This window comes from Castor canadensis, chromosome 2, assembly GCF_047511655.1.
Source record: "Castor canadensis chromosome 2, mCasCan1.hap1v2, whole genome shotgun sequence".
Lineage (NCBI taxonomy): Eukaryota > Metazoa > Chordata > Mammalia > Rodentia > Castoridae > Castor > Castor canadensis.
This window is the reverse complement of record NC_133387.1, coordinates 24,617,878-24,629,911: the sequence shown is the minus strand read 5'-3', so window position 1 is coordinate 24,629,911 and position 12,034 is coordinate 24,617,878. Positions and strand designations below refer to the sequence as shown.

At 43.1% G+C, this 12,034-nt stretch overlaps 1 protein-coding gene across 17 annotated transcripts in view; it reads left to right on the top strand.

Annotated features, from left to right (window-relative positions):
- Positions 1 to 12,034, top strand: part of Nrf1 (nuclear respiratory factor 1) — a 117,193-nt gene that overhangs the window by 94,160 nt on the left and 10,999 nt on the right. For 3 of the 17 annotated variants that reach the window (XM_074063344.1, XM_074063336.1, XM_074063345.1), the window contains exon 14: positions 7,827 to 7,882. The exons of 13 other annotated variants lie outside the window; for them this stretch is intronic. In XM_074063344.1, coding sequence (XP_073919445.1) covers positions 7,827 to 7,882 — 56 coding nt within the window. Of the gene's footprint in view, positions 1 to 7,826; positions 7,887 to 12,034 lie in introns of all 17 variants that reach the window. One more of the 17 variants, XM_074063348.1, reaches the window with a different exon arrangement.

The window sequence follows — 12,034 nt, the reverse complement described above, 5'->3', positions numbered from 1 at the left end:
AAAGTCTCCTGGGTGTGTTATAGAAACATTAAAATATTTGCAACCCAAGGTCTGTAGACCCTGAGATACTCTGTACAGACGTATTTGTATTTTTCTGGAATCCAAAACTTTAATCAGACGTTGACTAGATGGGAGGCATACCACATAAAATATTTAAGAACCTCTGCCATAAAAAGTGGTAGCAGGTGGCTGGAGATAGAACTCAATGGGAGAGCATGTACCTTGCCTGTGCCAGACTCTGGATTTGATACCAGCACTGGGGGAAAAAAGTGGTGGTGAGGCTCATTTAACTTTATAGGCATCTGGTTTGGCATTGAGCGTAGAAGGAGGGACAAGGGAGAGCCCGCAGGAGCTGGGTGCTTAACTCTGTACCACTAATAAGCTTCTGTGGTCATGGGCAAGCAAATTAACCTTGCTAAGCTTAGCTATAAAATTAGGATAATGATACCTCTATACTCATAATAAGGTGATGAGCATTAAGCAAGATGATTCCTGTCAAGGGCTTAGGATAGTGGTAAGCACATAGATATATTGTAAACAGGAAATTGTCATTAGCTGTCAGTGTCAAGTTCTCCATCATTCCTCCCAGTAGGTTAAGTTGTACAGTGCTCACAGTATATGGTAGACCCCACTTTCCTGTCTTTGAGACAAATCCAAATATTTTCCTATGCAGCTGAAAGATTTATGCTCCTTGCTGGGGATTAATTAGCTCAGTGATAGAGTGCTTACCTAGCATGCACAAAGCCCTGGGTTCAATCCCCAGCACTGCAAAGAAAAAAAATTACGCTACAGAGGTAGATACTAAGAAAATGGGAATAAGCCGGAAGCCCGTTCTGTCATTTTGATTGAGTGAAATGAAGAGTGACATTGCTTAAAGACTCCTACTTTGGGTTCTGTCACCATCCGTGGTATGAGGCTGCTATCCTCTTCTGGTACATAGTTGGCAATAGATAGTGTGGCCTTTTTTACTCCTAAAGTGATACAGTCTCTTCAGAGTTCAATGACTACATTGAATTCCACCTTCCCTCATGAAGGGTGACTTTTTTCTTGACACCAACCACCATTGTCCATTATTACTACCTGTCCTGGACTCCAGCTCTTTAAAAATAAGAAGAAAAACACCAGTCATTGTTTTGGTAAACTATAAAATAATGTTTCCTCATCTGCCTTTTTCTGTGCTCTGTAGATTCATTAGTATATATGGACATCTCCAGAAGAGTTGGTGGAGAGCTAAGGGTTAAATTAATTTAGGAAACATAGTCAATGTTGCATGCCAAATGGTTGCTGATGTGCTATTCAGTTGCCCACTCATTTTTACCTAGATATTTAACTTGATTACATTTTCAATTACCATAAACCATAAGATTATGATTTAAAAGTGCTGTTGCATTCCATATAATAGCTATTTGTACCTTTGATCCAAAGGTGGCAAAGTCAGTGCCTCCATGGCTTAAAGCACAAAGTCCCTGAGCAGCTGTTGAGTCCCTGAACAGTATGTATAGTGGCTATGGACTTTTATACTGCTCTCCTGTAAGATAAATGGTCCCCTTTCCCACTGACTTCTTGTTTGTGGTATCCTGAAACAAAGACACTGGGATGGTTTCTCCATCAAAGCAAGGAAAGGATTGCCTTCCTGCAGGGAAAAGCAAGTAAACATTCATTTGTAAGGCAGCTGCTTTCTGTTTGTAACCATGGGCCTTTTTTAAATAGAGGTGAAGAGGGCATAACTCATAGACTCGAAAAGTTGCTTCCTATCAGAAGTAAAATGAGCCGGATGCTGGTGGCGCATGCCTGTAATCCTAGCTACTTTGGATTCTGAGATTGGGAGGATCACTGTTTGAGTCCAGCCTGGGCAAATAATTCATTAGACCCTGTCTCCAAAATAAACCTAGCAAAATGGACTGGAGATGTGCCTCAGGTGGTAGAGTGTCTGCTTTGCAAGTGAATTCAAACCCCAGTCCCACAAGAAAAAAGAAGAAAAATGAAGAGTTGGGAGCTGTGGCTCAGAAAGGAGTGAGGGGCATGGTAATCAGGGCCCGAGCTGAGGCTAAAGCCAACTGCTGTGCTGCAAACACAGTGTGGGGACAGCCATGCTGCTCATTGTCCCCCTCAGCCTGCTAGAAAATAGACTTTCTTTGCAGACAGGGTTTTTGAGGCATTTTTTGTTGCCATTTGAGACAACTGACTTTTGAGATGAGTAGTTTTCATTCTGGGAAACATGTTGGTAGAGGTCATGCCAGGAAAATAACTGTTTCTGTTTTGCTCTGTTTTTCCTGACTAAGCACTGAGCATAACTATTTAGGATCTTCATCTTCTTCCTTTTTCCACTCATGTCTTTTCTTACTGTTACTGCCACCTTGCAAATAACTCCCCAGTTAGGTGGGTGGAACAGATCCTACATGGCCTGCTGTACAGAGATAGCTAAAGCTGGGGCTGCCTGGGTTCGGTCAGCTCATTAACAGTGGAAGTGGAGATCCAACCTGACCTCAGTTCTCTTTCCACTGTCCCATGTGGCTTTCTTCCTCTCCTCAGTGCCTCTTGCCAACCCGGGAAGTATAGAAGATATAAAACAAGTGGAAAGCATGATCTTCACCATTGATCTAATTAAACTGGCACTTGATATGGTGACTGTTTAAGGAATGATAGCCTTCTTTTACTCACTTTAGAAGTTGAAGAGGCAAATAAACACGTAATATCAAAACTTATGATCTGCTGGGCGCCAGTGCTCATGCTCCTGAGTCTAGCTACTCAGGAGGCAGAGATCAGGAGGATAGAGGTTTGAAGCCAGTCTGGGCAAATAGTTCGCAAGACCCTGTTTCGAAAATTCCAACACAAAAAAGAACTGGTACAGGGACTCAAGCAGTAGAGTGCCTGCCTAGCAAGTGTGAGGCCCTGAGTTCAAACCCCAGTATCACAAAAAGAAAAGCCTAAGATCTAGAACACACTGTCAACTTGGTATAGTGGTATACACCTGTAGTCCCAGCTGTTTGCCACCGTGGGCAACATAGGGTCTTGACCCTATCTTTTAAAAAACATAAAAATAATACATACATACATACATACATACATACATACATAAAATTGTACTGTCTAGTATGGTAACTATTAGTTGCATGTGGTTCTTTGAACTTAAATGCAAGTAAATTAGAATTAAATAAAATTTAAGTCAGCTATTCAGTCACATTAGTCATATTTCAAGTGATAAACAGCCACATGTAGTCTGAAGTACTGAATTTTTATGTTAATTTATTCATGTTTAGGGTTAAATAGGAACCCTTACCCTCGTGGCTACTGTAGTGATTTGTGTAGATACAGAGCATTCCATCAATGCAAAAAGCCCTCCTGGATGGTGTTGATCTAATGACAAGAGCAAAAATACAATGGTTTCCTTCCAGCAAGTTGGGTCCCTCCACATAGGGAGGAGCACATAAGTCCTGTACGAGCCTTGTCTCCTGGTGACCTTCTTAGCTCAGACAGCATGGCTTTGGTACACACACACACACAAAACACACACACACACAAGCCACCCATATGACTGCAGTAATCCGCAGTCAGTAAACAGCAGGGCAGGAGGCTTGCAAGAAGAACTGGCCTATTTTTATGCACGTAGAATCCTGAGCAGGAGAACCTGAGACAGGAGGCAGTGACAACACCTAGACCCGCTTCCTAGTACATTTATTCATGAATCACGGCACTTGCATATTTCCACTTTGACACCTTATGAGTGCAAGTTTCCCTTCACAGAGACAGGTGTCTGTAGCCAGGTGCTCTAATGGATTTATAGTGGCTACCAAATGTACCCAAAGTCTGTCTGGCAGGTCATAAGGTTAAAAGGAACCATTACTATTGGATGAGTTCCAGATTTCACAGTGAAACACAGCTGCTGCTGAGAAATGGAAGCACAGAGACGTATGGTGGGACTCTTAGTTGTAGAACACCCAAGGAGCTCTGTCCCATGGGCATTACTCACTCAGTGCTTTTTCATAACACATGGTCTGGCATTCCTGAAGCATGATGTCCTCCTTCCCTACTTGGCTTCCTGAAGTCCAAAATGCCCTCCAGAATAGATCTTAGAAGGAAATGGCATTTTTCCTGGCTCCCCAGTCTCTCCCATCCAGGCAAGTGTAGTGGTGGCACTAATTTGGGCACAGCAGAAACTGTTTGGTCCTACTCTCTCGAGAGTCTAGGGTGTCCTGCACATTCAGTAACTGCTAACTGCTACCATTATTATTACTGTTGTTATTGTTACCATTATCATTATTAAAAACTCACACTAAATGGGAAGGGAATTGATCTTCAGGGAGTTCACTCTTAGCATTTCCAGAACACAGTCTTAGGACCTGGGCCAGTGGTTCTGTGTAGAGAGGAAGTAGTGACCCTCACTCTGAGAAGCACTACTTCAGGAAGCCTTGGTGGAAGTGTATATCCCCTGGGCACACTGAGATCTGTTTCTAGAATTGTCAGGCCTTTCCTGTCACTTCTCAGATATAGCTCCACAGCTGGAGGGCTTTTCATTGACAGGTTCTTTAGTTCTTTGCTTTGCCTCCTGCAAACATGCAGCACTGCTTTATGTGAGGTCTCTTGTCCCTCCTTGTAGACCCCTCCTTATTGACTCTGTAAGTTCTGAGATACGTTATTCTCCCTCTGTTTTTATAAACTGGTGAGGTCTTAAGCATTCATCATTTGTACACTAGGAATTGCTAATTTATGCTCTCCTACTTAAAAACTTGAAGACTGTAGAACAAAAGTGGGCATAAAGGGCCTTCACAATGAAATATTAGGTCACCAGGTCTGTATTCTGAGTACCCAACTGAGTCATGGTCATAACCTTCAGCTGTGATTTTTAGATGCTATTTGTGTTAAATACTCAGTACCTCCATTGGGCACTTGAGGGCCCCAAAGGGAATTAGCATATGTTGTCCAGCCAGCTTGGCATACCTTCCTCTCTCTTTTTTTAGGTATTCTCAGCTTGGAGAAACATTGGTGAACTGGACACCAATCTGAGCCAGGCACGTTTTGGGTAGAGTACTCAGGTCAGGGCCACTGGGCAGAAATTTCCAGAAGGTTCTTGCCAACTGGCAGATGGATACCACTGACCAAGATCGCCTCCACCCTAGTGTCCTCAAGGCCAAGAAGTGTTCTGTATCTCATTTGCCTTTCCTGTTGGTCCCCAGATCTTTCTGAGTCTGTGTATATGAAAAGCAGATTCCAGTCTTCCATTGTTCCAACTCCTTTAACAAGGGTGGAATCTCGGTGCCTAACACTAAAGGCAATATTCTGCAAAGCAAATTGGTTATTTTGCATACCAAATCCAGAGCCATAATTGGACAAGTTTAATTGGAGTGCTTTCTATTCAATACATGAATGAAAAACTAGGTTCCAATTGAGCATGTTAAAGGGTCATTCGTCACTGCTTACACAGGAACAAAGTATAACAGGACAAATTCTTACAAAATAAAGTTTTTAAGGTTCCTTTTATTTACATTTATTTCTAGTAGGATTTTGAAGGAACGTCAGCACACTGTTATTAACTCTACTAGCCTGCACATCATGGCCTGCATGGTTTGGGGCCCGCTGGCTCTCAGGTTACCCCTATAAATACAGGGATTCACTTCCCTGCACCCAGCTCTGCCATTTCCTTAATAAACAGCAAATGTGCAGAATCCAGCAGCAGCAGCAGCCTGGCAAAAGTAGTAATCTGAACAGGATAAACATGCTTCCTTTTTGTGCGATGCTCTCTCCATCCTCCTGCCAAAAGCAGGATATCAAATGAAGGGGAGGTTGTGGTTGCAGTCAGTAAAGTGAATGTCTGAGTGGCACCTGCTTCATTCAACAGATCTGCTTTCCTGGGGCCTCCCACTGCACATCTGCTCCTGACAAAGCCTCTTTTCTCCTCATGTTGGTCAGACTGAGAGCAAAGGCCCCCAGTAAGAGACATGTTGGTTTTGCTCTGTCAGCACAATTACCTGTGACATTCTAATTACGCCAAATCTTCATTACTTAGAAGAGCCTCAATTTAGAGATTTTCAGAGCTTAAATGGAATTTTCAAAGTGAAATTGAGTTTTAAAAAAAAAATCTTTGCTGTTGTAAAGCCAGCACTAGAATCTGAGAATCACTGAAGGGGTCTTAATATGGAAACTGAGACAGTGCTCTGAGCAAAACTACAAAGGCGTTACTATCAGATTGGCGTCCAGCAGTTCTTCTGACTTTGTCTGGACCAGCCTCTCCATACTGCTCATAGTACTACAATGTACATTACGCCACATTGTTCCTCGATGCTGTTCTCACGTACAGGCTGAGGGGACTAGAGAGTGTTAAAGTAAGTAGATGGGGAAAGCAATAAAGGAAGGAACCTATGATGTAAAAGGGGAATGCTCAGGAAATATGTTTCAGGCCCATACAAAGCGTGTGGTTTCAGACTGAGTTTCCATCTAAACAAAGGCAAGTCTTACAGTGCTACACTCTGTGTGCATTGATGGGGTAGTGTTGATGCACACTTATGATGTGCACTTGACACCCTGGAGGTTCTGGAAGGTTTTAGTACTCTAGCTAGTTCAACTTAAATGAACATCAAATAAAATTAAAGATTTAGTTCCACAGTCACACAGGCCACATTTCGAGCCCTCCATAGCAACCGTGTTGAACAGCATGTAACTAGGACGTGTTCGTTGTCACCCAGCGTTGTAGTGCACAGCACTATTGCCTTGGAGTTTCTCTTTCAGTCTTGGTGGAAGGGGGGAAAGAAATTTGTTTCTAGAACAGCTCTTTCTAGCCATGCTACCTATTCAGTATGTTTTAGTCTTTTCATATTAACATTTTTTTCCCTCCAAGAACTTCATGTGCTTTCCCTACCCCTTGCAAAAATATACTGAATTATAGCAAGCAAAAAAAGAATACTTTCAAACAGCTCTCTCTTCCCTAAACTTTCTTGACCTTGCTTTTGGACTAGAGAATTCTCTCTCTTTAAACCTCCTCTGATTAAAAGAGGCCATGTGAACACTTGGTCAGGGGTGTACGTGTGAATTGTTCCTTCTGTGGACAGTGTGGAGTATGGCTAGCACTTCTGAGAGTAGAACCCTAGGCTGCTAGCCCTTTCCCTTCTCAGCACCTCGGGGCCAAGGCATGTGTGTCCTTCATGCTGCTTCCCCATCAGTCTGCCTCTAGTAGCTACCACATGATTGCTTTGACTTCTGGGAGAAAGCCCATATGGTACACACTACTACCACAAATGTAGACAGTATCAGAATTTTTTCTTAATGACTTGAATCATATAAATCTAATGTTACTTGTGCTCATAGCAGTCCTGCACAAAGAAGTGGCCTGGGAGTTTTATAAATGCAGATATAGTCAACTATTAGTTGTCACATACAGATTATCTCTCAGGCAGATTACTTGTGACACATTTTAAATCCTTGGACCGTGTCTCCAAGCAAGCCAGTCTGAGCCATCTCCTCCACCACCCTCCCCCCAGCTGCTAAGTACATAAGAAATACAAATTAGTTTTCATATTAACTTAAGGAAGACATAATTAGGTAAGTAGGAAAACCACATCAGAAATGACAGTTAACGGGAAGGTTGAGAGGAGAGTGACATACCCTCTGTTCATCTCAGCTAAGAACTGAGTGTAAGACAAGCTTGCATAAACACACACCATGAGCACTCAGTGAGCTGGGTGTTCAGTGAAGGGTTTGTTAAGTGCTTCACAGTGGGCATCAGAGACACCGTGTGCCCTGGGCGCTGGGGTGTGTGGGAAGCTGCAGAGCTGCAACAGATTCTACTGGCCCATCTTGCCCAGTGCTTTTTAACAGTTCTGTGTTCTTGTCAGGCCTCTTTATGGCAGACCATGAAGGTTGCAAGTGGATCCTGTCAAGAAGGCTGCAGGTGGGTTCATCCTTGGGGAGAGAAGGAAGCAGCTGAGGGTGGAGTTACTCTGAGGCTGCCGTTCCAGGCTCTACTTCTGTGTGAAGGGCATGACTCTCCTCTGACGCAGTCCCCATCTTATGGTCACCTAATAGCTTTAGTAACCATTGATAATTGGTCATTATTTTATTAATTAGCTGGATTCTTTTATAAAGAACTTGTCCCCAGTAACAATTTGCCTGTGCCAAGTACAGTTCAGATAAGAAGGAGAGAGTCTTGATCAAGATGTTTACTGGGGGGGAAAAAAAAAGGTGTTTACTGGGCTCAGCAGACACCAGAACCCTAAGATGGCATCGATCATTCCAATGAGTGAGAAGAAACGCATAGATGTCAAATAAGGGGAGCTGCTAAGCTGGATATTGATGTAGTATTTTATACCTAAAGACTTCACTGGAGCATTTCCAAGCGGTTACCTCTGGCATTTCAGCAAGTACCTCAGTGTGAAGAAAGCTTACGTCATTGGGGTTAAGTGTGGTACAGCAGCTTACATGCATTTCAGCTACCTTTCCTACAAGAAACCCAAACATGGGCAGTAGCATAGAACCACTGAAGAGGGGCTCGTGCATGGTACCTCCTGCACTGCCAAGCATGTCCTCTCTCTCCGAGGGGCTCAGTCACCACTGAATCCTTCATGCCCTGAGAACTAATGCCCAATAAAGGGCAACTGACTTGAGGAAGAAAAAAAGAAGGTGAAACTTTACTGAGATAGATTTTTTTTTTCCTGTGTGACAATCAAACCCACGACTGTTCATAATCTACTGTCATAGGAGTCTCATTGGCTCATGTAATTCTGATCTTGATATGTTCTTAGAAAGTTTCCATTTTGGGGCTTCAAATTTTTCAGAAATGTTGCTCTGCAGATTACGCTAAGCAAGGGTTGAAAATCAAGAGTGTGTCTTTGGAAGCTTCCTTGCCTTGTCTGTCTGCTCAGGTAGAAAAGACTGGGTTGGATGATAGGCAAAAGAAAGAGTTTGTTGTGCCATTCCTGCTCCTTGTGCCTATTTGAGATTTTCCATAATAAAATGTTTGAAAATAGTAACAACAAAAACCTCTGTCGCTAACTCTGGGTAACTCTTCTGTGGACCTACCACTACTCATTTCTGCACCTAACTACTGCAAACTTTTGGACAGCTTGGTGACTTTCTTCTAAGGTTTCTATCATCTCTGCTCCACTTTCTGTTTAAAAGTATTGGTGTACTTTTAATTGAACCATACTCGATCACTGGTGTGTGGGCTTTGGAGAGCTCAAGTGTTCCCATCCTTCTCCCAGCAATTGCTTCTGGGAATTCACTGAGCCCTCCTGCCCTTCTCTTCACTGTTGGATCTGAACATATGCATATTCCACAAGCTCTCGCAGAAGGCGTTTCTCTCCTGCCATTTTCAGTTAAAGTCTTTCTGGCTTTAAATGTTCAGGTCATCAGGCTTATATGAGATTGGGCACATTTAGGGAGGTAAGGCCGTGGTCCTCAGATTTAGGAGTTAGCTAGTTCAGCTCCACATTGGAGGCTCCAGTCAATCTCCAATGGTTTTGAATACTAAAAGCACAAAACCCTGATTTCGTAATGTTCCTGAGCACCTCCAGTAATTTCAAGAGAACAGCATGAAATTATATCTTCAAAATGTTTTGAGCTACATTTACTAAAAAGTAAAAATGAATTCAGTTTTAACATTTGGCTTGTAAGATGGGAGAATGAGGAGTTTTGTGGTGGTCTGCAAAATCAGGACAAGGACAGGGTAGCATTGTCCCAACAAAACAGAGGCACTGCTGTGACTATTATTACAGGAAGCAATTTTTCTAAGTGCATCTTGAGATTGTCTGGCAAGAAGGGCAAAAATCTTGGGTGCTAAGATTTGGGTGCCCAAACACCAGGGCACTGTGAGGCTCCTCCTGGCTTCATGAGAATGTTCAATATTAGCCAGATGCAAGACATTTTAATTCACAAATCCCCCCAATTCCCCCAATGCCTTGGACTTAGAAAACACAGAAAAGGCCAGGCACCTGTGGCTCACACCTGTAGTCCTAACTACTTGGGAGGGAGAAATCAGGAGGATCTGAACCAGGCCGGACAAATAGTTCATGAGACCCTATCTTGAAAATAACAAACACAAAAAGGGACTGGTGGAGTGGCTCAAGTGGAATCGTACCTGCCTAGCAAGCTTGAGACCCTGAGCTCAAGCTTTTTCTGTCTTTCCACCTAGTCTTACTATCATAAGGGTTACCTAGACCTCTTTTTGGTTTCATATTGACCTTCTTTTCATGACCTTCCTTCTCTTGCTCTACATCTGTCCTCTTTCCATCTGGTCCTTGCTTAGGCTCCAGCCTCTCTATCTGCCACCTGTTCACTGAGCTGGCTTCCTTGCCTGATTTCCTTTTATCACCTTCTACTTCTGTTTCAGTGTGAACATGCCCAGTGCTCTTCATGTGATGGTTGGTGGCTTTCCTTAGACATCAGCCTGGTGTAAACATTTTTCCAGGCCTGCAAGTAAAAGAGTTTTTACAGGACTTCTCTCCTGCCTGTCACCCATAGATATCCATGATGGCTCTTAAAAACTACAAGTTACATAATATAATCAGTGCTTTCATTCCATACTTAATCTTATTATCTACAATCATATACTTCTGGTTCACCATTTAAACTGGTGTTTTCTTGAGATACACAGTGTTCATGTCCATAAAATACAGAAGGCATTACCCCATAAATTTTCATTTGGATTTTAAGAATTCTCTTCCATCAACTGTTGTCTTTATTATTTGTTTAGTTCTCTGTTTTTTTGTCACAACCATCAATATTTTTCTCCCAACTAAAGATAATTCCATGGCCAATTTGGAAGGCCTTTGGGCTGAAAGATTCAGTTACCGCAAACAACAATTCCCAAAGGTTTCCCAGCGTGGGAGGGAAATGAAAGGCCCATTCTTCCGCAGGCCTTCTGTCCTGCCCTATCTTGGGGGGTGAGGGGATGGCAGCCACGCTGCTGGGTAACCAACCAGACCTGCAGCCCTGTGCTCTGCTTGGCTCACACCTAGCCTGTTGAAATTTGTCACTATGATAACACCATATCATACTGTCCCCAACCATATGTGTCTCTTTTTTTGGGGGGGGGAAGAGTAGCTCTGGGGATTGAACCCAGGCCTTGCATGTATTAGCAAGATTTTGCCACTGAGCTATACCGCCAGAGCCCCAGTCATATTTTTAACATTCTTAGTATTCTTAGTATTGTTTAGTGGTTAGGCCTGGATTATCTATTTACCAATGCACTGGGGTGGCAGTTACTTTGTCTCCATCATAGGACAGTTCTAGTGCTGGTGGTGACCACTGTCATGTTTCAGAGAGGAAGCTGCCTGCCGACCCCTCTGCCTAATTCCATGGCTTCATCTGTAACCTTTATGTCTGGGGAGGACTTTGGCAAATGATGTGCTGATGGAGATGGGTGCTGCCTCTGCTCTGCTTCTCTTCTGTCCTCTCCAAGCCCTGGTCTAACGTCCATGATCCCAACTAGATTTCTTCAAACCTCTCATTCAAAGTCATCTTTGAAAAGCTGCTGGCAACTACTGTAAACCTACTGTATGCCCAAGCACTGTACCAGGCTTTGCCTATGTGGGCACATCTGGTTCAACAGCTCTGTGAAATTAGTGACTACCACTGTACTTGAGGAAGCTGTGGCTCACAAGGTGTTAAATGGCAGAATCAGGATTCCTATGGAGGTCTTTCTGACCAGAAAAGCTTTAATGGAAGTAAAATGGCCTAGTTTACCCTCCCATGAAAAACACTGCCACAGTGTTTGACTACAGCACCTTCAAAATGTTGTCATGGAGAAAGCTGATTTCACTCTGGAGCACAGTGAAAGGTTTCAAGGCTCTTCAGTCTGCAAAGGGCAAGGCTAGATGGAATATAGTCCAGTTTCTAAGATCATGAAGAATATGGTCAATTATAAGTCACATTATATTTCATTATTAAGCACCCACTACACTCAGGTTGCTCAGTATTCAGCGACACAGTCCTGCCAACAATTGAAATAAGCAGATTTATAAGGAGGAAATAAGCTGGGCACAAGTGGCTCACACCTGTAATTCTAGCTACTAGGGAGGCAGAGATCAGGAGGATCGTGGTTCAA